Source organism: Gadus chalcogrammus, chromosome 18, assembly GCF_026213295.1.
Source record: "Gadus chalcogrammus isolate NIFS_2021 chromosome 18, NIFS_Gcha_1.0, whole genome shotgun sequence".
Classification (NCBI taxonomy): domain Eukaryota; kingdom Metazoa; phylum Chordata; class Actinopteri; order Gadiformes; family Gadidae; genus Gadus; species Gadus chalcogrammus.
Window position 1 is genome coordinate 2,547,756 of NC_079429.1, and position 25,264 is coordinate 2,573,019.

The 25,264-nt window shown below is 52.8% G+C and overlaps 1 protein-coding gene across 1 annotated transcript in view; it reads right to left on the minus strand.

Moving 5' to 3' along the window:
* The window catches only part of wnk4a (WNK lysine deficient protein kinase 4a), a 44,195-nt gene that overhangs the window by 2,547 nt on the left and 16,384 nt on the right, over window positions 1-25,264 (minus strand). The window contains exons 4-18 of the mRNA XM_056577590.1: window positions 25,010-25,167; window positions 22,012-22,100; window positions 21,041-21,260; window positions 19,110-19,512; window positions 17,441-17,592; window positions 16,450-16,517; window positions 15,152-15,287; window positions 12,490-12,606; window positions 11,182-11,355; window positions 8,693-8,747; window positions 8,193-8,300; window positions 5,057-6,006; window positions 4,552-4,648; window positions 2,003-2,909; window positions 1,091-1,296 (exon numbers count right to left, since the gene is read on the minus strand). Of these exons, the coding sequence (XP_056433565.1) occupies window positions 1,091-1,296; window positions 2,003-2,909; window positions 4,552-4,648; window positions 5,057-6,006; window positions 8,193-8,300; window positions 8,693-8,747; window positions 11,182-11,355; window positions 12,490-12,606; window positions 15,152-15,287; window positions 16,450-16,517; window positions 17,441-17,592; window positions 19,110-19,512; window positions 21,041-21,260; window positions 22,012-22,100; window positions 25,010-25,167 (3,840 nt within the window). The remainder of the gene's footprint in view (window positions 1-1,090; window positions 1,297-2,002; window positions 2,910-4,551; window positions 4,649-5,056; window positions 6,007-8,192; window positions 8,301-8,692; window positions 8,748-11,181; window positions 11,356-12,489; window positions 12,607-15,151; window positions 15,288-16,449; window positions 16,518-17,440; window positions 17,593-19,109; window positions 19,513-21,040; window positions 21,261-22,011; window positions 22,101-25,009; window positions 25,168-25,264) is intronic.

Below are 25,264 nucleotides of genomic sequence, written 5' to 3' on the forward strand. Positions count from 1 at the left end.
GGTCACAACAATGAGTCGGCAGAATCTCCAGAGTTCCTCGCACTCCTGGAACACCATGGAAAAAGCATTTACAATGTGTAGTTTAACGGTAAAAGGGTGTAAGAAAGAAAAGAAAAAAGGTGAGTTATTATGTAGAGAGGTCATATAAACTAGTATTCTGTTGTGTTTCCAGGTTTTATTTTCTTGTGTTTCCTTGCACTAAGAGGGCTTTAGGGTTAGGGGTTGTCATAATGTGGGCCTATAAACACCTTTGAGACTCTGAACTGGGACTATAAAGTCATGTTAAAATAAAACAGACTTGATTGACCTGCCTTCTCAAGCCAAGAGGGAAAAGCAGCACTGAATGTTCTACAATGGGACAGTTCGGTGAGGTCTATCTAGAATTCAAAACACATAGTGTGTGGTTGTGTGTGCAATCGTCTTGTTAATGTAACTGATTGAGCTAGTCCCGCCCACTGTCAACATACATTGTAGCCAGATTTTGATTGACTAACCTGGTCACCTAAAACGGCTAATAACCGGTTAGTCATGCAACAACATGCGTTTAACCCATAGAGGGCAAAATAGAGAATATTTAAATCTTATCCCACGTTTTTTAAAACTTTGTGCATTGAAGACAAGATTTAAGATGAAGGTTTTATCCTTTTAAAAAAAAAAGCTTTTTTTTAACTTTGCCTTATTTCCTATTTTAATACTAAAATGCCTTTTTAACTTTCTATTTTACCCATTTCTTTGCATATGTTTTCTTTTACTTATCTATTATTTTATTTTATTGTATAACAATGTTTATATGACGAAGCACTTTGAGTCTGCCTTGTGTATGAAAAGTGCTATATATATATAAGTTGCCTTGCCTTTTTATTGCAGAGGGAATAAGACAGGAAGGTATGCGAGATAAGAGGGGAAGACATGTAGCTAAGGACCACAGAGGGGATTCAAACCCGGCTCGCTACGTTCAAGACTGATCCTACCTGTGGTACGCGCTCAACCCAGGTCTAACTTTACCCAGGATCAACCACGGCAGCACAACGTGACCCAGTGCGCCGCGGTCCACATCTAATCAGTGATTTTAAGCGGGAACGCGACTCACCCTGGAGCGGGCCCATGTCCACGCGCTGGAGGCTGTTCCGCCGCGAGGGGGGCACGCCACTGCTCTTTGACAGCCGGCGCTGGCGGTTGGACAGCATGGCGGCGGGGGACACGATGCCCGGGGGGGGTACCTTCCCCATCTTGGCATACAGCTCCTCGATCTCCCTCTTCTGGGCCGCCTGCAGGGTCTGCACCTCCGACAGGTGTCTGGGGGAGGGGGGGGGGGGGGGGGGGGGGGTGGGGGGGGAGGGAGGGAGGGGGCCCGCGTCAAGCAGGGGGAGGCAGGATGGCCTCCTGTCTATGGGGACCCATTCACAAAAACATCCTAGCAATATAATAAATGAATTATCTCTCCTCCCAATATATCAGTTTCGCTCCAACTCTCCGTATAACCTGAGATTTATATATATATACAGTATATATATATATACAGTATATTTATATATATACGTTATATGTGCCATGCTTTAATGAGTGTTGGATATAACACCACATTAGCATAAGTACACTAGAGACAATTTACAACATGAGTTAACACTCCTCTTCATCATTAAAAATCCATCATCATTAGGAATAAGAAAGCAATGATTAATGTTTAAGGGAAACACTAGACAAGACATACATACTGATTAGCATTACAAGGCTGCGACATGGCCAACAGGCCCCAGGTTGGGGGTGCACTTCTAATATATAGGAATGAAGGAGTGTGAGCCCGTGTGTGTGTGTGTGTGTGTGTGTGTGTGTGTGTGTGTGTGTGTGTGTGTGTGTGTGTGTGTGTGTGTGTGTGTGTGTGTGTGTGTGTGTGTGTGTGTGTGTGTGTGTGTGTGTGTGTGTGTGTGGGTGTGTTTGGCGTGCGCCCGCGCGTGCGTGCTTGCGACTGCGCGCGTGTACGAATCGTGCGGCGTGCGCTCACTTCTCCCGCAGCTCCTGCAGCTCCTCCAGCATCTCGCTCTCGCTGCTCTCCGTGTCGTCGCTGCTGACGTAGGGCGCGCTGCGGCTGTACGTCATGGTCCACAGGTGGTGCAGCGCGTTGGTGTACTGGGGGCTTCCCGAGCCCCCGTCCCACACCCGGCCGCCGCCCTCGGCGTCCGCCGCCGTCACCGACAGCCCGCTGTCCGCCGACGTGCCCAGCAGGCTCAGGCTGCACGTGCGCTTGCGGCTCCGCCTCCTGGCGCTCCCGGCCTGCGTCGCCCGCGGACGCTCCTTCGTCTCCGCGGGCCTCCCTCCCCCTCCTTCCTCTTCGTCGTCCTCCTCGTCGTCGGCGGCGGCAGCCTGGCCGTGCTCCGGGGCGGCGGCGGCGGCGGCGGCGGCGGCGGCGGCGGCGGCGTTGCGGCCGTCCTGGGGGGCGTCCTGGGTCGGGGGTCTGACGGGGCAGGGCTGCGGGGGGGACATGGTGAGGGAGGTGCCCAGGCTGGTCTCCGAGCCGCCCTGCTCCTCGGTGCTGCTCTCGGACGAGGAGCTGCTGGAGCCGCCTCCCGGTCGGGCCCCTGGGATCGTCGTGGCTCGGGCCCCTGGGATCGTCGTGGCTCGGGCCCCTGGGATCGTCGTGGCTCGGGCCCCGGCGACCGTAGCGGGTCTGGCCCCGGGGACCACCGCGGGTCTGGTCCCGGGGACCACCGCGGGTCTGGCCCCAGGAGCAGTCGCGGCTCGGGCCCCGGGGACCGTAGGGGTTCTGGCCCCAGGGGCCGTCGTTGGTCGGGCCCCGGGGGCTGTAGGGGGTCTGGCCGGGGGGACCGCTGAGGGTCTTGCTGCTGTGGCGACGGCCTCCGAGCTGGGGGTCACCTGGAAGCGGCCCACCGTCACCGGCCCGGGTCGACGTTCTGCAGAGAGGAGAGAGGAGACAACGAGACGAGGAACATTAGCAACACCACAACGTCGTCATTTATCATGATAATAATAATAATACATTTAATTTAGATGGGGCTATCATGGGGCTCTTCTTCCTGCTGGACCGACGGCCGACATCGAACCCTTGAAGTGACACAGCGAGGTTCACACGAGGTTCATAGCCACCTTACCATGAGGACGGCGAAGTTCTTGGAACCCTGTAGTCCAGATCATCGTGCCAGTAATGACTTGTTACTAGGAAGTAGGTGGCACTTATATAGATGTATTGCCAATAGTGCGTGTGTGTGTGTGTGTGTGTGTGTGTGTGTACACACGATCAATCACTTGCTGAACAATAGTGACTATTCTCTGAGGAGATTGGTTTGGAGTGATAAATTGAAATTGGCCATCCTAGTAAACAAAGTTTGACTGGGAGTGATTACAGATAAGAGATGATAGCCTGATTAGTGAATCTATAGATAAAGACTAACTTCCTGTGTGCATTTTTGGGTTGACTGAATGGTTTGATGATCCCATGATGCTCCAGTATTGATTGGGGCTGTTACACTGACTGATGACCCACAACATCAGGTTAAGTATTCCGTAGCAATGATAACACTCCTGGAAAAAATCACCTTGGTTCCATTTTGGTTAACTCTTTTAATACACGTGTCTATTGTATGGATTTCCATGGTAAATCATGGATGCACAGCTGAAGCACACCACACATCTGTGCCTTTACAAAGGAAACATCGGCTGTGGTTTCGCCCACATTTGATAAGTGCGACGAAAAGCAAACAACAGGAAATTGCTCTAAATCCCTGCACTCTCCTTGCAGGTATTTCAAGGTTGGGCTAAGTTGAAATCCTGTACTTCTTGGGTCTGTCCACTAGGTGTCCCCACAGGACACAAAAACACTGCTCATACCAGTTTAGACCCGGGGCACTTGAAACAGAGAGGGCTCTGTAGTGCGGCATAAACACAGGCAGGTGTGGACAAGGTGGAGGAGCAGGGGGGGGGAGTGGGGCAGTCTTTAACAAGCAACGCTGCCTTCTGATTGGCCCGGGCCGGTGGGAGGGGCTGTCATCGCACCTACACTTGTGTCCCTTGTTCAGTGGAACACTGCTCCCAGACACGGGCTTACGCAACGGCTCCAGGGGCCCCGCGATCGGGACACACTATCTCGGCGCCAAGAGGGTAAAATGGAAAAGTAGACGAGGATAAAGTACAATTTGCGACGGCGAACCGAGAATATGACAGCATGGCCACAACAGTCATCACGTCGTATAACGAAGAGAACAGTACACCGCACTTGCACACAAGCGGAGCGCTGTGCGGTTTTTGCGAGTGCGTTCCGCGTGCGTGGCCACGTGGCCGCCCCGGCGCATGTGTACGTGTGTGTGTGTGTATGCGTCCATGCCCGCGTGTGTGTGTGTGTGTGTAAACGTGTGTTTACGTCGGGGAGCATGTGCCTGTTTGTTTGCGGTGCGAGCCAAAACATAATCAGGCATTTTCCAGGGCCTCTTAGCCCCGGAGCCAATGGGTGTGCGTCGTGGACCGTGTTTACATGAACCAGCGTGCGTCGGAGCTCACGAGGGCAACGTGAGCGCCTGGGGAGGGGAAGGGGGGGCTTACCAGCAGCGGGAGGGTCCGTGGAGGGGGCCGTGGGTCTGGGAGGACTGGCGGTCATCTGAGGCATCGGAGGGTGACACTGGGGGCTGACGGACGATAACTGATCCGGAGGGAAGGAGAATCAATGGGAGGGGAGGCGTAGGGATTAGTCATTTATGATGCACGGCTGTCCTCAGCATGCATACATGCTTACATTTATACGTTTTAATCAGAATTGTAATCGAATTGTATTTATTTTTGTTGTTTTATGTTGATGCATGCTTTTAGTAGTCCTACTTTAAAGTCCCTACAGTTGCTCAAAACGATGAGCAACCACATTTTAAAATAAATACAAGTGTACACAAATGCTTATTGATTTGAAACAAAGGCAAGGCAAAACCCTGCGTGTGCGTTTCCGGAGCTATGAGCGTGGAAAGCCCACGAGAACAACTCATCGCTAATCGACTGAGCCTGATCAATACGTAATCAATACGCGGTCTGCTGGCCGGCGGCGCGCTCCGTGACTCACCGTGCTTTCCGGGCTCTCCGGGGGGGAGGGGGACAGGCTGGAGGAGGACCGGGGCTCCGAGCCCGAGCTGGAGCTCTGGGCCTGGGCCTGGGGGGGCGGCGGCAGCGGGGCGGAGTAAGGGTGGTCCTCGTGGATGTGGAGTCGCCCCCCGCCTCCCAGGTCGTCCTGGACCAGGGGGGGAGAGCCGTCGGGGCGGGGGCCACCGTGGCCCTCCTGGGGGCCCCGGGGCGGCGTGGAGGGCGTTGAGGAGCTGGTCGGGGGCGAGGCGGGGCTCGTCCAGCCGGGGAACCCGCCCCCGTCCCCCTGGTACTGCGGGGGCTCGGGGCTGAAGCACAAGTCCCCCTCCCCGGGGTAGTGGCCCTCCGTGGGGGGGGACGGGAACTGCGGCGCGTAGCCCGAGGGGCCCCCCATGTGGGGCCCGTGGGGATGCTGGTGGGGGTGCTGGGCCAGCTGCGGGTGGTACCCCGGCATGGACGCGAGGCCCTGGCCCGACGCGGGGATGAAGGACTGCGCCATGCTCATCGCCATGGAGATGACGTTGGCCAGGGAGAAGAGGGGCTGCGAGTGGGCGGGCCACATGTTGGCGTGCTGCTGCTGCTGCTGCTGCTGCTGGGCCCCCGGGGGGGTCATGGTCCCGGGGGTCTGTCTGGGGGACCCCGAGGACGGCGAGTCCGTGGTGGGGAAGGTGGGGTTGCTGGCCACACGGGTGAGGGGTGAGTGCGTCTGCTGGGGGTACTGGAGCCCCAGCTCTGGCTGCGGGGAGCCCGGTGGGGCGGGGTAGGGGAAGGGGAAGTGTGTGTGCCCCATGTAGGGTAGCTGGTAGTGCTGCTGCTGCTGCTGCTGCTGCTGCTGGTGCTGCTGCTGTTGCTGCTGCTGGTGCTGGTGGTGGTTCTGGGGCAGCAGGGAGGACGGGTGGTGGTGGTGGTGGTGGTGGTGGTGTTGCGGAGAGCCTGAAACAGGAAGGGGGACACGGCGTTACACTCTGCGCGGCGCCTGGGAGAGTAGACGTGGCGTCTGAGGAGCTCTCGATCCCACCGGCCTGGCCCGAGCGGTTGTTAGTAGAGTTAACCGGTTCCGTTCACATCATGCAGCTAGCAGCCGTAGCACATTCTGGCACTAGCGATGGGGATAGCGATGGGGATAGCGATAAACACTTTATTGTAGACCTGGAGTCCATTCCTGATCACGACCTCGGAGCGTTGCATCATCCCGGCCTTCCAGAAGCCCCCCTGCTCAGTTTAAATGAAACACAGCTGATCCGCTCCGAAGGAACGTCGGCCCCTTCGCCCCCTCTGCTCGGAGTTTGGAAAGCCCTGCGATAACATTAGTGACCAGTGCAAACCCCGCGCACAACTGTTAGGATGGGTTTCCATGGCGATCAGAGGTTCTGTGGTTATCTGCACACGTGAGGATATTGTAGGACTGAAAAGGAACATGTGTACGCGAAGGGAAAGAACAGAAGGGCACGAGAGAGAGAGAGAGAGAGAGAGAGAGAGAGAGAGAGGAGAGAGAGAGAGAGAGAGAGAGAGAGAGAGAGAGAGAGAGAGAGAGAGAGAGAGAGAGAGAGAGAGACAGAGAGAGAGACAGAGAGAGAGAATATCTCATACTACGTCTCCCTCCGGTCGCCCGGCCAGCCCTGCTCGTATTGATTGGACGTTGACTCACTCCTCTCGAGCAACAATGGCTCCACAGTTAGCGGGCCAACGACCGCCCCCCCCCCCGCCGTAGCCGCAACGCCGATGGAAACACAGCTTTAGCAACAGTCTATTTAATACCCCAAGGATAGGGTTGGGGGCTGGGAGGGGGGGGAGGCATTGCGAAATCAGTGTGGCTTCCCACAGACAACCTGGAGTATGATGGGGAGGCTGTGTGTGTGTGTGTGTGTGTGTGTGTGTGTGTGTGTGTGTGTGTGTGTGTGTGGGTGTGTGTGGGTGTGTGTGTGTGGTGTAGTGTGTGGGGGGGGGGTTCAAAATCAAAATGCTAAAATGCTGTGTGTGTGTGGCTAAGTATAGGGAAAAAGTTGAAAAAGACTTCTGTGGTAGGGTGAGAGAGGGACAGAGGGGGGGGGGGGGGGAGGGGGGGGGGGGGGGGGGGGGGGGGGTGGGGGGGGGGGGGGGGGGGGGGGGGGGGGGGGGGGGGGGGGGGGTGGGGGGGGGGGGGGGGGGGGGGGGGGGGGAGAGGGAGAAAAGGAGAGGAGGGAGAGACACAGAGAGTGGGGGAGGCAGTGGGAGGTGCCTTTCCTGGAAACTAAAAACAATCTGTCAAACAGATGTGTTTGAGAGTATTACAGCGTTGGTGGGGGATGTGGGGGGAAAGAAAAGCTTCACAGGGAGAGCATTCACATCTATGCGCGCAAAGAGCGGGAACAGGTGAGGTAATTACCCACGAGGCCTTGCTGTAAGGCAAGCCCGACAGACCCTCGCTTTGAGGTGTGTCTGTGTGTAGGTGTGTGTATGTGTGTGTGTGTGTGTGTGTGTGTGTCAGACTGGCGCCATGGAAAGGCACAGACAATACCAACAGGGGGGCGTGGGAGAGCGACGGCAGAGCGATGTGACAGTTCTGGGCGCTCGCCACATCACAGCCAGAGTGGCAGTGCCTCTGTGTGTGTGTGTGTGTGTGTGTGTGTGTGTGTGTGTGTCTGTGTGTCTGTGTGTCTGTGTGTCTGTGTGTCTGTGTGTGTGTGTGTGTGTGTGTGTGTGTGTGTGTGTGTGTGTGTGTGTGTTTCTGTGTGTCTGTGTGTGTGTGTGGTGTTGGCAGGCATGTATAGAGGTGTATGTGTGTGTGGATCTGTATGTGTGTGGTGTGTGTGTGGATATGTTTGTGGTATGTTTGTGCGGTGTGTGTGTGGTACGTGTGTGTGTGCATGTGGGTTGGCATGTATGCAGGTGTGTGTAGGTGCAGGTGTGTATGTCGGTGTGTATGTAGGTTTTTATATATGTGTGCATGCGTGTGTTATGTACGTGTTTGTGCCCATTACTGTGTGTGTGAGGGCAGGCATGTATAGGTGCAGGTGTGTATGCAGGGGTTTGTATATATGTGTGTGTGTGTGTGTGTGTGTGTGTGTGTGATCTCGATGGCCGTGTGAGTGGGTGGAGGTGTCGGTGGGTGAGGGGAGGGGGGGGGGGGGTGGCGTTACCTTTGCTGCTGCGGAAAGACTGGGAGCGTCCCCGGTGTCTCCCCGCTGAGGTAACGTCTGAGGGGTCCCCCCGGGAGGGGGGCAACGGGGGGGCGCCCAGGCTGTAGTCTACAGCATGCAGACATGCACGTAGGCACAGGGGTGTACACACACACACACACACACACACACACAAACACACACACACACACACACACGCATATACACACACACACACACACACACACACACACACACACACACACACACACACACACACACACACACACACACACACACACACACACACACACACACACACACACACACACACACAGCCACATATTAATGGTCATGCATTAGTTGTCTAACGTGCACTATGGGAGATGTTAGAGTCTAGCATTGAGCATCGAGGGGAGTAAACAGCCACACATCCTGTGTTCTTAAACAACCGTTAAATTAATCCATCCAGGACGGCCCCATTGATCTCTCTCCCTCTCGGTACAGCAGGCTGGGCTTACCAGGCAGGGAGGACGAGGACTGCGTCCGGGCCAGGCTGTGGGTGAGCAGGTTGGGCTGCAAGAGAACAGCAGGAGGGTGAGGGTCCATCCAATGCAATGGTCACACGGGAGAAGCAATGCAGAAGCACACGGGAGAAGCAATGCAGAAGCACACGGGAGGCTCCGTTCTGGACAAAGCCTCGGCAAGGTAAGGGGATAGCTCTACCTTGTCATGATAATCATAATCATAATAATAATAATCGTAAAATGGCCTGTCTAAGACAGGCCATTTTACGATTATTATTATTATGATTATGATTAATATGGTTATCTATTTCCAGTGTGACACTGTGTTAGTGTTCACGGATGAATTAAGATGAGCACCAATGTCATTTCCTGCCGTTGTGCATTTCATCCTCACATAATGTTCTGCTCCCATAATTGGCACTAAGACTTCTTTATTTACGTTCGATGAAGAGGCCCCTAGTGTACAATAGCTCTGGTCCCTGGCCCCCCCCCCCCCCCCCCCCACTAACTTCCTCCTCGCCGTGTTTTGAACGGCTCTAGGAAAGGAAATGAGCAAACAGTGAGAACCTGGAGGCCATTTTAAGAGATTTCCTCTTCTGAACAACATCTCCCGACTGAATGGGGACCTTCTCCTGCCCGGCCGCCCCAGGGGATTCTGGGTAAAGGGAGCTACCAGATGGATCTGCTGGCGCGCGGCTAGCGCTCGCTCTGGCTTAAGGAACTCACTCTGCGCTCGTCTCTTTAGTCTTTTTAAGGACAGAGGAAAGTGAACAGCTTGTGGATAGTCGCCTGTGGTTGTGGGTGGAGGTGGGGGGAGAAGATGTGAAGGTGGGTTCTTAATCATGTCTTATGGTGGAGGGACTGAGTCCAGATGGGTGGTGGTGAACCTGAGGGTGAGTGAGTGAGTGAGTGAGGGAATGAGTGAGTGAGTGAGTGAGTGAGTGAGTGAGTGAGTGAGTGACTGAGTGAATGAGTGAGTGAGTGAGTGAGTGAGTGAGTGAGTGAGTGAGTGAGTGAGTGAGTGAGCGAGCGAGCGAGTGAGTGAGTCAGTGAGCGAGCGCGTCGAACGTGTTTGTGGGCATGTTGGGTGTGCGTGTGCGTGCGCATGTGTGTGCCCATGTGTGAGTGGGCATGAGTGGACCAGGCTGGACGCCCAGGGAGATTTCCCCCTCTAAGCGGTGTAGCGTCTCTTATGAAGCGGTACATTGTTCTGGAGGTCTGTGGGCTCCGCTGCAGCTCCTCCTCCCGCCACACACCGCCCCCTGTTGTTCTGTTTGGGACCACGGGGCGCACAGATGGCGCTCTACCCAGTGGAACATACAACACCCCCCCACCCCAAGTACCCCCTCTCACACACACACACACACACACACACACACACACACACACACACACACACACACACACACACACACACACACACACACACACACACACACACACACACACACACACACACACACACTAAATGGACCCATCAGCTCAACTGGAGATGTGTCCTTTGCATTACCTCAAAAACCCACATCCGTCGGGCGTGTGTGCGTGTGTGTTTACGTGTGTGTGTGTGCGTGTGTGTGTGTGTACGTGCACTCCAACCTTGTCCCCCTTCAGAGAAAGCTCCAGAAGACCGAAGTGTGGACAGTGTACACTTCCTTCATATTTGTGTTCCTTTAACACAAAGGTCCTGTATTGATAGGTTCCCGTACGGGGGGGGGGGCGTGTTTACCGGTGGGGGGGGCTGGGGGTAAGCTAGGGGCTCTGGGGTTTAGAGACGCGTAAACATGGAGGATAAGAGCACGAGGCCCCGGAGCGCACGTCCTCCGGTCGCCGCTCACACTCCGATCAAGTCAGGGTTTACGGGGACGGAAAAAACATTTGGTTTGGACGGAGACCTCTCCACTCCCCTCCCCCCTCCCCGCCCACCACCTCCTCGCTTCCCCTCAACCCCACCTCACCTCCTCCCCTCCCCTCCCCTCTCCCCTCCCCTCTCCTCCCCTACCCTCTGCTCCCCTCCCACCTCCTCTCCCCTCCCCTCTTCTCTCCCCTCCTCTCCCCTCCCACCTGCTCTCCCCTCCCCCCTTCTCTCCCCTCCCTCCCCTCCCACCTGCTCTCCCCTCCCACCTTCTCTCCCCTCCCTCCCCTCCCACCTGCTCTCCCCTCCCACCCCTCCCACATCCCCCCTGAGTGAAGTCTTGTGATGGTTAACCGTTCTGAGGGGTGATATTGGTACCGTCCTGGGCTAATCTAAAGTCTGATCTGATTAAACAAACAAACACTGCAGCAGTGTGAGCCGTGCTTTCCCTGCATGCCTGATGGTGTCTGACGGTGTCTGACGGTGTCTGACGTTGTCTGAAGTTGTCTGATGTTGTCTGACGGTGTCTTATGGTGTCCGATGGCGTCTGACGGCGTCTGACGTGTCTGACTGTGTCTGACGGTGTCTTATGGTGTCTGACGGTGTCTGACGGTGTCTGACGGTGTCTGACCTGCGAGGCGGACAGCGAGTTGACGCCGTTGAGGAAGGGGGGTCGCAGGGGGCCGTGGCCGGCCACATGGACATCGTGTTCTTTCCCCATCAGAGACTCCGCCCTCTTGATGATGTCACCCATGCGGTGGATGAAGCCCTCCTTCTCCGAGGGCAGGATGAACTCGCTGTGCACCTTGAGAGACCAACAACAGAGTAGAGCTGTTACAGGCTTTACATGGGAGTCTGTGTGTTTTGTTTGTTGACGGTGTGTGTGGGTGTGTGTGTGTGTGTTTTTGTGTGTGTGTGTGCGCGATTGCCTGTGTGTGTCTGTGTGTGTGTGTGTGTGTGTGTGTGTGTGTGTGCGCGATTGCCTGTGTGTGTCTGTGTGTGTGCGATCGCCTGTGTGTGTCTGTGTGCATGTCTGCCTGTCTGTGTGTGTATTGAACACATTCCTTTAATCGCCAGCCATCACTAAAACAGACCCTCCCTCCACCCACCCAACCCCCCCCCCCCCCCCCCCCCCCAGCCGTTGCTTAGCGAGCTAAATCTTAAGAACGACTCTTCTCGCCCCAACCACCATTTTGCCCACCGAGGTTTGGTCCTAGACTCGGTTGGCTCACGTAATGCAGTGAGGTATGGGTGCTGCCTGGCCGGCTGGGTGGGTGAAGGTGGGAGGGTGGGAGGGTGGGTGGGTGGGAGGGTGAAGGTGGGAGGGTGGGAGGGTGGGTGGGTGGGAGGGTGAAGGTGGGAGGGTGGGAGGGTGTGGTGTGGCGTGTATTTGCTGTCAGCGTATTTTAATTCCGAGCGCCGTCTTAATAACCGGATATCCCTCCCCTCCCCTCCCCGTCGCGCTAAGATCCAGTCCACAACAGAAACCCTGTCCGTCCAGATTGGTTTGTTTGCGAAACCCTTCCTGATCCCACACGCTGATACGAATAATTAGGCTCCGACGGCCTGCTTCTTATCTGCCTCTCTTAATTTCCGTACACCAGCGGAGACGTCGCCGGGGCACGGTGTGAGTGAGATAGAGCGCTCCCGATTCTGGGAAAGCTCTGGGAATCTGACAGCCTGCAGAGACTGCATCTGTTAACGGTTATTACTGAAATAAAGCCGTCCGTCTTCTTTGTTTAAGTCTGTTCAAACTAGCGTTCCGCCTTTGTGATTGCCGTGCCTGTGAATGATTACAAAAGTTGACCCAGAACCACTTGTAATGAGTGCATCTGTGAATGAATCAACGCCATTTAAGCAGCGTTCTCCCAGGTCGAGTGTGGTCGTAAACGGTAAGCTACGACGCTGCGTATGGGGGGGGGGGGGGGGGGGAACTCACCATGACCCCGGCGATGTCCTCGGGGTTATCTCCGTCCAGGTCAAACTTGAAGGTCACCATCTTGTCGTTGTGGGTCTGCAGCTGACACTCCACCACGCGGTCCACCTTGTCAGAGAGCTGGAGGGGAGGGGGGGGGGCGACTTAGCATACGGGAACACAGCTGTGTGTGTGTGTGTGTGTGTGTGTGTGTGTGTGTGTGTGTGTGTGTGTGTGTGTGTGTATACAGGCGCGCATGCCTGTATTCAGAGTAGATTCAATCCAATTCTACTTGGATAGCCCTTAACCAGTTAGACTGAAAGGGCTTAACAGGCCATACATTCATGACACCCCCCTAAGCCTAGAAAAAAACTCCCTTAATTTGCATGGAAGTCATCATGTGAAGGAACGCAGAGTGGGGATCCCTTCTTCCAGGGATGGTAAGGAGTGCAATGGGTTTCATAATTAAAATACATAACAGATGAGGGATATCCACTGTTTGTGCGCGTGCACGTGCGTGCGCGAGTATGTGTGTGTGTGTCTGTGTGTGTATCACAGTTTGTCTCAGTCGCTTTGGTACATTTCTCAGATCTATTTGTGGAATGTGGATCAGGATTTGTTGCCCAACAGACAGGGACATCAGGAGCTGTAGGAAGACTGCACTGTAATTCCTACAGTACTGCATGAACAGTTTACCCAAACGAGATTGTCCTATGTTCACATTTCTAGTTTCTTGTTTTTTTGTTTTGTTCTTTGTGCTATCCAGTGCTGTCTTTTCCGTTCTGTATCGCATTGACATGGTCTGCCAACAAATTACAGTATAAACAGTAAAAGCGTAAATGTAATTCTTGTCCAGTCTCTTGCAATCAAACTCCCACATACGTACACTAAGGTGTAACTTAAAATGTACAATAATTGTCTTCAAAACCTTAGCCTTAGTTTACATCAGAACATCCCTCCAGAGTATACTGTTATATTGACAACATGACTAAGCAATTGGACTGTCTTATCCGTACACAATGACAAAAGGACTTGTCATTCTGATGGCACTGACATGTTCATTGACACAGATATTTACTTTGGAGAGATTAACTAAGGATTTTGAGCAAGAGAGAGACCGAGCTTTTGCAGGTAATCCATGGTGTTTTGCTATTTGTACGAATTGTTTCTAGGAATGCTCTTACTGTTTTGAAAATGTTAAGGATGATTCAAGAAATGTACCAAAGTGACTGAGAAAAACTGTAATTACTGAAAATGCAACGCACTGTGTACGCATTTGGAAACATATATATGCGTGGGTGTGTGTGGTGGTGTTCGCGTATCTGCTACATTGTGCAGATGGCTCAGATTGAGAACTAAGATATAGATTTCCAGCGCACACTGCGGATGTGCAAGCAACCTCATGCATCGGAGGCTCAGCAGCGTGCTATCTATCGATGTGCAGATATGTACGTGCACTTGAGCTTGTGCTATCCCAATTGCGTTCATGCGTTATCTCCTCGTTGTCACACGCACGCCATATTCACTTCGCTCTTGCTTTCTCTCGAGACGGGTCGCTGTATTGCCCCGACCACAGCGTGTCCTACGGACAAGAGGAACTGTCCCGGAGCACAACCCTGATAAGATAAGACGGGAGGGTGGCCATGGCATCGCTGACCATAAGCAAACAACAGTCTCACTGAAATCAACCCAAAGTAAACAGCTCGGGTGTGTGTGTTCACGTTGTGATGGTGTGTGTGTGAGAGCGTTGTGATGGTGTGTGTGTGAGAGCGTTGTGATGTGTGTGTGTGTGAGAGCGTTGTGAGGTGTGTGTGTGTGTTCACGTTGTGATGGTGTGTGTGTTCGCGTTGTGATGGTGTGTGTGTGTGTTCGCGTTGTGATGGTGTGTGTGTGTTCGCGTTGTGATGGTGTGTGTGTGTGAGAGCGTTGTGATGGTGTGTGTGTGTGTTCACGTTGTGATGGTGTGTGTGTGTTCGCGTTGTGATGGTGTGTGTGTGTGAGAGCGTTGTGATGGGGTGTGTGTTCGCGTTGTGATGGTGTGTGTGTGTGTTCGCGTTGTGATGGGGTGTGTGTTCGCGTTGTGATGGTGTGTGTGTTCACGTTGTGATGGTGTGTGTGTGTTCGCGTTGTGATGGTGTGTGTGTTCGCGTTGTGATGGGGTGTGTGTTCGCGTTGTGATGGGGTGTGTGTTCGCGTTGTGATGGTGTGTGTGTTCACGTTGTGATGGTGTGTGTGTTCGCGTTGTGATGGTGTGTGTGTTCGCGTTGTGATGGTGTGTGTGTGTTCACGTTGTGATGGTGTGTGTGTTCACGTTGTGATGGGGTGTGTGTTCGCGTTGTGATGGTGTGTGTGTGTTCACGTTGTGATGGTGTGTGTGTTCACGTTGTGATGGGGTGTGTGTTCGCGTTGTGATGGTGTGTGTGTTCGCGTTGTGATGGGGTGTGTGTTCACGTTGTGATGGGGTGTGTGTTCACGTTGTGACGGTGTGTGTGTTCGCGTTGTGATGGTGTGTGTGTTCGCGTTGTGATGGTGTGTGTGTTCGCGTTGTGATGGGGTGTGTGTTCACGTTGTGATGGGGTGTGTGTTCACGTTGTGACGGTGTGTGTGTTCGCGTTGTGATGGGGTGTGTGTTCACGTTGTGATGGGGTGTGTGTTCACGTTGTGATGGGGTGTGTGTTCGCCGTACCCCAGTGATTCGCAGGCGTGACCGCGCCCGCCTCCGGAACAGTTTGCCCGCCGTCCGCCTCACCTCCGCTTTGCCGCTCTTCTCCGATAGGCCCTCGTAGCCGTCACTCAGCCCCGAGGTGACATCAGAGGCGTAGCTGTCGAAGGGGAGGAGTTGAAGGATGAAATGCTTTCAACTGGGTGTAAAAGAACGGATGGGATTTGTCAGCCTGCCACACTTGAGGAGATGATACCTCAACCCTGTTTTGGGATAAGGGGTCTCGGTTGAGACCTCAGAAGACCCCCCCCAGACCTCCTGGTCTCAGGAGACCAAACCTCATGGTCCCAGGCGGAAAGCAAACATATCCATGCAATCAGTACACTCAAAATGTCTGAGCATACAAGTTCCAAACCGCAGCGATTTCAGTTGAATTGGGTTTTTTCAATTAATTTAGCGTTTTCTGTTTATTTACATGCATTTATTTATTGCTGCGGTTCGGCTAACCACGTCTCCGGGTCGTTTTGGAGCTCTGTGGTGGCAGCCCGGGGCCCTCCGAGGCCTCTTCAGACTGACGGGCCGACCGGCCACTGACACGGCCTTGGCCAGGAACATCCGTCTCAATATAAAACCCAACAGCTCGCGGGCTGAGGATTTGAAAGAAGGCGCTTGTTGCTCTGCCTCTAAGGATGTTTGCGTCTGGAATGCGGAGAACGGTTGAAAAATACCAGACCAGCCCACTTTGGAATTAGAAGCTATCAAACGGGAGCAGAACTACGAAACTCTTCCAGGGCCCCAAGAGCGATCGCACGGACCCCACACGACAGCGAGCTTCAACCCCCCTGCACACACCTCTGAATAGGTTCTTGTCCACCCACCTCCCCCCCTGCCAAGAATAATGCAATTCCCCCCCCCCCCCCCCCCGCCCATCCACACTACACATGGAGTGGTGAGGGCCTAAAGATAACACAAGAAGAGAGAGAGAGTGAGTGAGACAGAGACAGAGAGAGAGTTTGGCCTTGACTTGGGGCATGTAGTCACAGCCACACAGAGGTGAGGGACATGTTTCCCTACTGAGAGAAGACAGATGTTTCCTGCTCCTTTTAAAGAGGTCATGCTCATCAGGTTGTGATGAGAAGCTCTAGAGAGAGAGAGAGAGAGAGAGAGAGAGAGAGAGAGAGAGAGAGAGAGAGAGAGAGAGAGAGAGAGAGAGAGAGAGAGAGAGAGAGAGAGAGAGAGAGAGAGAGAGAGAGAGAGAGAGAGAGAGAGAGAGAGAGAGAGAGAGAGAGAGAGAGAGAGAGAGAGAGAGCGCTTGTGTTTACCTGTCCACAGGAGAGTTGAAGCCGCTGGGCGGGTTGCCATGTTCTGTGTTGCTGGATACCGCAATGCTCTAGAAATAAAAAGGGGGGATAAGGTTAGGCAAACATGGCAACAGACGTCTCTTTATTTTCAGCCCTGCTCCTGGACAGTAATAGGAGGCTGCTGGACCAGAATAATCTACGAGTAAATAGAAGATGTATTTAAGTATCGATGCATCAGCGACATTCAAAACAGATTGGTGTAGCAATATTTGAACCCTGCACATATAATTGGTGATTCAATTTAATTGAATTTAACGATATTCATACACTAGGCAAATCGTTTGCCATTGTGTTTGATTATCTGAACACCACAATGATCACAGCAAATACTAAATAAAACTTGTTGTGTCACTATTTAATGGGCAAAATTGTGTGTAAAAATAATTCAAGGTCCAGCGTTTGTCTACTCCATCGGTCCGAAACATCAGGCATTTACTCAACACTTTCAATGATTCTAATCAATCTTTTCATAACATATGTGTATAAAGCGGTACGTATTTATTAGAAAATAGCCGAGGTGGTATTTAGCTTTAAAGTTAAACCACTGTAGACGACAACAGGTGACTCATTTGAACTATCGGGACAATGCCACTCAGCTACTGCTCCAGTCTCTCTTCCACCACCACCAACCAGCACCACCACCAGCACCACCACCACCACCACCAGCACCACCACCAGCACCACCACCAGCACCACCACCACCACCACCACCACCTCCACCACCACCACCACCACCACCACTACCCCCATCACAATCACAACCAACCAGCACCACCAACACCACCCTCACCATCACCACCCTCACCACCACCACCAACACCACCCTCACCATCACCACCGCCACCATCACCACCCCCGCCACCACCATCGCCACCAACACCACCCTCAACACCGTCACAACCACCACCACCCCCACCACCCCCACCACCCCCACATCGGCGGGGCCACTCACCGAGGGGAAGCGGAGGCTGGGCATGGGGAGCCCGTTGCCAGGCGACGTGCCCGGCCGCGCTGGGGGGGCCGTGGGGGGGGTCCCGGGCCCCTCAGCCTCCAGGGCCTCCTGGAGCCCCGAGGAGTTCAGGAAGCAGTCGATCTCGCAGTCGGCTGTTCGGACAGAGAGGATACGGTGAGCCGGGAGTGCCATGTGACGTGGTGACATGAGGATGAGCACACACGGACAGACAGACAGACACACGGACAGACAGACACACAGACACACACACACAGACAGACACACAGACAGACGGACAGACACACAGACAGACACACGGACACACGGACAGACACACAGACACACGGACACAGACACACAGACCGACACAGTCACACAGTCACACAGTCACACAGACCGACACACACACACACACACACACACACACTGAAATTGACATTAATATTTGAACCAATTAAACGTTACTGAAACTGTCTTTAAACTTCAAACTTGCTTGTTATGCCATCATTATGTCCGTCCATTATGGACCCCATTACAGCCATAACCAATCCTCTGATCCTTCTCAATCTTTCCTTACCCTGTAGATGGTTCGGGGTCAGGGGGGGGAGGTTGTCCCCCCAACCGTGACCATCTAACGCAGTGTAAGCCCTTCGAGACAGTAACTGGGATCAAGGGGCAAACCAATCAAATGGACATGCCTTTAGAGAGCCATTGACCCACCATTACCATAGCAACAGCTCAGCACGATCACACACAGAATCACCAGCGACAACAGGCCGGCCAAGGACGGCTAAATAATTGAGCTGTACATCAGGCTTCACATTTCAGCATCGACCCATAGGTTACTTTGTCTCAGAGCCAGACCAATGGATGGCAGCCTGTCATCGTGTGTGCTCTCCCTTCAGACTCCCCCAGGAGTAACACATGAGGTGGAGAGGGGCTACGCTAAGGGACATCACAGGGGAACGGGGGGTGTTGGAATAGGAATAATCCCTAATTGTTCTTTAATGTGATTACCGGGATTGAAGTAAATGAGTGGCACGGGGGGTGCTTGTTTCTGAATGATTATCTTGTTTCTGAATCCCGTTTGACCACTACATCATTATATGGATAAATGGGAGATTAATGCTGACTCCCTTGGTCAATGAGTTTGATCGTAGGTTTATCAGGTCCGTGCCTCTTGCGGTAAAATCAAATGCTGAATTAAAAATAGCATGATCTACTTTAACCACAATCAGGTCGCGAAACGAATACCTATGATGATTGATGTAATGGACCCCGTTGTTAACACTAATGCACACACACACACACACACACACACACACACACACACACACACACACACACACACACACACACACACACACACACACACACACACACACACACACACACACACACACACAGGCATCTAAACACAGACGCACACACAGGGTTCAAGGGCAACCTGATCCCAACCATCCTTTTATGTAACATGGGCTGGATAGCTCTCTGCTAATGAGCTAGCTAGCTGCAACGAGGTCAATGTATCCCGCCATGCGTTCCCCGACCGGCGTTAAGACAGCATTCATCCGTCCTCCACTCAGACGGCCGTCTCTAAACGCGGCCTGCGGCCTGCGCTCCGTGAGCGGGTGTGAGGTGCATCATGGGTATATCATACGTGGCTCACAGTTAGCCGAGGAGCAGCTGTTGTGGCGGCTGTGGACGAGCTGGTCCAGCTCCGGCTCCTCCGCCTCCGCCTCCGCCGCCGCCGCCGCCGCCGCCGCCAGCCCCGAGTCCGCCGAGCCGCCCGCCGCCGGGGACGTCTGGCACGGCGTGGGGGTGCGGCAGGGGGGTGCGGGGCTCCCCTCCAGGCTCCTGTCCTCCTCCAGGGCCGCCTGCAGCAGATGCTGCTGCTGCTGCTGCTGCTGCTGCTGCTCCTCCTCGTCCTTCCTCCTCCTCCCCAGCTGCCTGCTCTGCTCCTCGGCCACGCGCCGCAGCTTCTCCCGGTGCCGCTTGATGTTGGTGACCCGGTCCCGGATGGCCTTGGCCACCAGCTTGAAGTCCCCCTCGCACACGAAGCCCAGCACCACCTGGGGCGGGGAAACGCAGCGGTGAACACCTGAACCCGGCCGTTTGAAAGGGTGAACAAGTGCATGTTCACAACTACTAACATGCAGTATGAAGTGGTGAACAATTGATAGATCCCCTCTTCAACCCTCCAGTATGAAGTGGTGAACAAGTGATAGATCCCCACTTCAACCCTCCAGTATGAAGTGGTGAAGAAGTGATAGATCACCACCACAACAAGTTCACGGTCAAAATGCAAACACGTGACAGCCAGCAATGTACACACACGACAACGTTTCTTCATCGTGAATGAGGGATTTGTTTGTCGGATTCGCGTTGACGGTGTTGTGAGGAGATCTTTTGTTGTTCCGACACGCACGCACGCAAACACACAGGCACACACACGCACACACACACACACACAACACACACGCAGAGAGTCGTGGCAAAAGAGGGCGAGCGCGTCTTAATCCACCCCTCAACACTTCATCAGATTACATCAGACGCTTTCGGACCCCTGTCTCACTGCATGGGCCGAAATTGACTCTTGATGAAAAGCGTCTCAAAGAGGTAAACAGACCTGACATTGGAGGCCTCCTGTTTCATTAAAAGTCACCTCGGCGGGCCAGGTCGGAGGCACCTGTGTCCTAACCCGCCACGACTTGACCTTGGCCCTCGCCCTTCGTTCTGGCGTCGCTAATCGGGCCGCTGATTGAAACGTGGAGCGGTGCCCTCGTCCTCGAGGACATGGCGGACCGAGAGGCCTTCAGTCCACGAGGGGTCAGGCCGGCTGTTTGGGCCCTGCTCTGTGTTTAAGGACCGAATCAGGAGGGCAAGTGCGAGGGAGGGGTTGAGTTAAGTGGAATCCAGGGGGTCATCCCTATGTTCCCCAGGTCTTATGTTCCCCGGGTGCAAAGGGTGAGGGTCAGGTTAATGGTTAGGGTTAGGGTGAGGGTTAACCCTAAACCTAACCCTAACCATAACCAATCGGAGGAGAGACATTCTAACCAATCACAGGCGAATCAGAGGCGAAAAAGGCGGTACTTGCCCCTACCATCCAACGAAAAAAAGATTTGCTCACAGGATCCTATGTACCCCGGTCACATACAAAGCGGGGAACATAGGACCCGGGGAACATAGATACGCTCCCGAATCCAGCGGCCGAGGGTAAGAAAGACTCAAAAGACTGGAGGAACCGAACAACAAGAAGTGTCATCTCAACGCTCTGCAAAATTAACACGCAAATATTTTTTGTCTCCATTTTCGTGTTTCGTGTTTTGTGTTTTCGTGATCCTAACCCACACTTCTATTTCGTAACATAAGAAAGTAATACATCATGCATTCATTGGGCCTGCAACATTGAGTCTATTCCTACAAAAATAACTAACTATTCAGTTACATAACGTCACAACAGACTGTCTGACTTGATTTTCTCTACGGGAACAGAGTCGATTGATTGATTTCGATCACAACACGGTTATACACTTACTCCGATGAACGGCATCGGCTAACCTCATCAGCTAAGGCTAGGCCGGTGCGGCGTTTGCCTACCATCTCCTGGGCCACCTCCTCCGGCACGTCCTTGTAGAGCTCGAACAGGAACTCGATGGCGTTGTTGTCCTTGTACTTCCCGTGGAGCTTCTTGGTGTCGTCCATGCGCAGCCACAGCTTCAGGCCAGACTTCACCATGTCGTCCTCCTCCGCCAGCTCCACGTGCACGCCGTTGTACTCCTGGAAGAAGGCGTGGTCCAGCAGGTCTTGGATGGTGTACCTGGTGGTGGTGGAGGCGGACATTTTGGAATCAACAGGGGGCCGTTACTATACAGTGCCTGAAAATGGTGGCATGTGCGTCGTGCGCTAGTTGTGCGCTAGCAACACCGGCGCAGCGCGAGCACAGCAATACAGCACTACAGTAGTGCTGCTGTGCTAGCCAGCATAGTTCTGCTGTTCTGGCTAACATAGTGATGCTGTGCTAGCTAGCACTGGGTTACTGTGCTAGCTAGCTCAGGAACACTGTGAACAGCTAGCTAGCATAGTGCTGCTGTGCTAGTTAGCATAGTTCTGCTATGCTAGCTAGCTCAGTAACACTGTGAAGAGCACTAGCCCAGCGCCACTGTGCGGTTTAGCCTATTTGATTTTCCCTTTTTCCATTTGCTTGACATATGCTTTCATGTCATATTTCATTATGACCTTCGGGCCTTTTGGCGGCCCAGTGAATAAACGATCCATTATGCCCAATTATGTAGCTTTTCATTTTTCTTTTATAATAGCCAGTGAAGCAGTAAAGCTGTCAGTTCTATAAAGAAAAATCTGTAGCCTGAAAGTTTATATTTGGATTAGTCATGGCAAAAATGGGTTTTATACATGCATTAACCCATCAACTTGAAACTATACTTTACTCAACCTAATGTACTGTTGAAAAGGAAAGTAACGTTTATCCATTTAACCAACCATATTGAGAGAAATGATATGAATACATAGGCACTGTTGGTCGTTGGAGGGTATAAGAAATAGCAACATACCTCTCTTCTTTAACGTTGCGAATACAGCCTTCAATGATCTCTTTGAGCTCCGGGACTTTAACTTTGGAAAAGCTATCAGGCTTTATCCCCTGGACATTGAGGTAAAGGAGAGGACAGACCATCACTTACTTTCAGTAGGCAGTGCAGGTTAGGTCACAGCCAATATAATTTGATTAATATCAGGTATATACGACTTGTTATCTGTAGGTTTCCACATATTAAAATTCAAGACTTTTTGAAACCTTAATACCCCCAAATAATCTGCCAACAATACATTTCCAACCATAGGTTCTTAAAAAGCCTTTAATTTAAGTTCCCAACATGTTCAGATTAACTTTCAACAATTTCCTATCAGAATCTTGCCTTAGACACACACCCACACTCTATTTCAACCCCAGCAGAGAAGCATCAACTCGGGACAGTTTCTGATGAAAGCAGGACCCACATCCCCCCCCCACACACACACACACACACACACACACACACACACACACACACACACACACACACACACACACACACACACACACACACACACACACACACACACACACACACACACACACCGAAAGGCCCTCATGCCTGTGTTAACGGGGGCTGATCCCTGTGCTTTGGTGACAGTAGCCACACAGCAGCATGACTCTGCGGGGTCTCTCGCTCTGTAAACACAGCGGGAGGACACCAGCGTGCGAATAACCGACCAAGATCACAGTGTCCTTATCGCGTTTCACCGCAGCCTCCTCACACACGCAGGCCCACAAATGCTTTCTGGAGGTTTATGAGGCTCGATGCTTGGCTGCATTACAAGAGTACGAGTTAATAGATGGTAACTTGGGACGAAGGCGTAGGCGAATTAAGGCGGGTGTGGACAGGTTCCCTTACCCGACCCTGAACGGTCTGACTATGGACGTTGTTTGCTCAAATTGAGTTATTGCCCCGGTGCAAATAACAGATCGTAAAGTTGGGCAAAGAGGTACAGATAGCCAACAAGGTAATGGCCCTCAAACCGACACCATTCTCATCCATCACGTCTAAATTATATGTCTTCAAATATAGGCTGTCTGGTCTGTTTGGTTATGACCGCTTTGAACCAGAATGTTACGCAGTATCCGTCCACTATTTGATATGACTGCAACTAATAAATTCATACTTCCTATTTAGGAAAGGCAAATCATGTTGGCAGGAAGACTGAAGCAGAAGTTATCTGACAAACAAAAATTAAGCAGGAACAAATAGTGGATTGTGCTCATTTGTTTGCAAAGCCTAACATTCAAGATTGGCTGCGTTCACTTAAATCAGTATGCGTGTCTCAAAAGATGTATATGGTACAATGTGTACCTCTGTTAATCTGGAGTGATTTTCGAGGTTAGGGAAAATAAAACCCCCTATCCCTCCTAACGCGATTATAAAACCACAGAACCCAACCCCCGTACGCATGCGTACCTCCCTGCTCCTCAAAGACCCGCAGCCAATCAGTGCACAGTAGTCAACAGGCTCCACTCTTCTTTACGAGTCGCGGCGATGCCAAGCTGAGCCTCCCGGGCAGCCATGACAGGCCGGCCTCGTGGCCGTGAGTGTGGCGTCAGCAGAACCCAGGGCCGGCGTTCGATGTCTTTGGTGCCGTGCCCTGTGAGTGTTCCAGCGACTCTGGTTCACTCTGGCATCATCGCCCCTGCAGTCTTCCATAAAGACTCGGCCCCGTTTCTTTTTTTTTACATTTCCATCTGTCTTGCAGAGTAGAGGAGAGGAGAGGAGAACAGCCTTCTTTGTGCGGTGGACATTAAGGCAAAAAGAAAATTTAAATTGAACAACACAAAAAGACACACTTGTGTTGTAAGTGCGGCTCTGTTGTCTCTAATCCTCGCCCAACATGGAGTCAGACGGGGTGGCTCCACTGCTGGTTTCGCTGCCCAAAGCCATTTAGCAACAAACCAGGGCCCAAGACTGAGCTTTTGTTACTATGTCCAAGAGTACGTCGTACATACATCATTATTTGACTGAAGAAATAAACTCCCTCCGTCTAACAAGTTTGTCAGAGCAGCCGTCCAGCCGGGACCCAAGCAAAGCGACCGACAGATGGACAGCAGCCCAATTTGGAAGTACGTACAAGCTCCTTATTCGGTGAGGCAGTTGCCCTAATTAGTATTCATCTGTATCGACTTAAGTCTTAGGCGTTGTCAAATGAGACGCAGTTTCCTGAATATCATTGTTAACTGTTCAGCGTGTTTTCCGTCGACCCACCGTGTGCCCAAAGGGAAAAACAGAATAATGGTTGGGGCAACGGAACTAAAGGGACATGGAGCTGGAGGGATCTCGCGCGGTCTCGCGGCGCTAGCAATCAACGTAGCGGAGTCTAGCATCTGCTACGGAGCGTCTTAATTGAAGGTTAAGGGAACATAAAAGCGGGCGGGGGGGTTAGGCTACGGCTCTGCTTGCAGACGCAAGATTACCCCGTAATCGTGTGCGTCTTAGAAGCTCAGGTGGTGGTCGACAGCAAGGGCGGTGTGAGGTAACCATGGAAACAGGAAGACACACTTATCCTGGTGGCCTCTTTCCATCGGGGAGTAGAAAGGGAAACACGCGTGGCCGAGTACGTACACACACACACACACACACGCACACAAACTCATACATGCTCACAAACACAAACACAAACTCATACATGCTCACACACACACACACACACACACACACACACACACACACACCCACATGCTCACAAACGCACACACACAAACTCATACATGCTCAAACACACACACAAACTCATACATGCTCACAAACACACACACACACACACACACACACAAACTCATAGATGCTCACAAATACACACACACACACACACACACACAAACTCATACATGCTCACACACACACACACACACACACACACACACACACACACACACACACACACACACACACACACACACACACACACACACACACACACACACACACACACACACACACACTGAAATCCGTGCGTGCTCACGCTGGTGACTTTGCGGTAGATCTGCGCGGCGTTCTGGCACTCGGAGTAGGGGTACTCGGAGGTGGCCATCTCCAGGATGCACATCCCGAAGGCGTACACATCCACCGCCTCGTCGTACTTCTCCTCGTACATCTCCGGCGCCATGAACTCTGGCGTTCCTGACCGGGGGGGAGGGGGAGGGGAGGAGGTCAATGTCAGCCATCGTCTCTCACCGAGTCATCGGAAGGGTTATCGTGAATGTATATTTAATCCAAA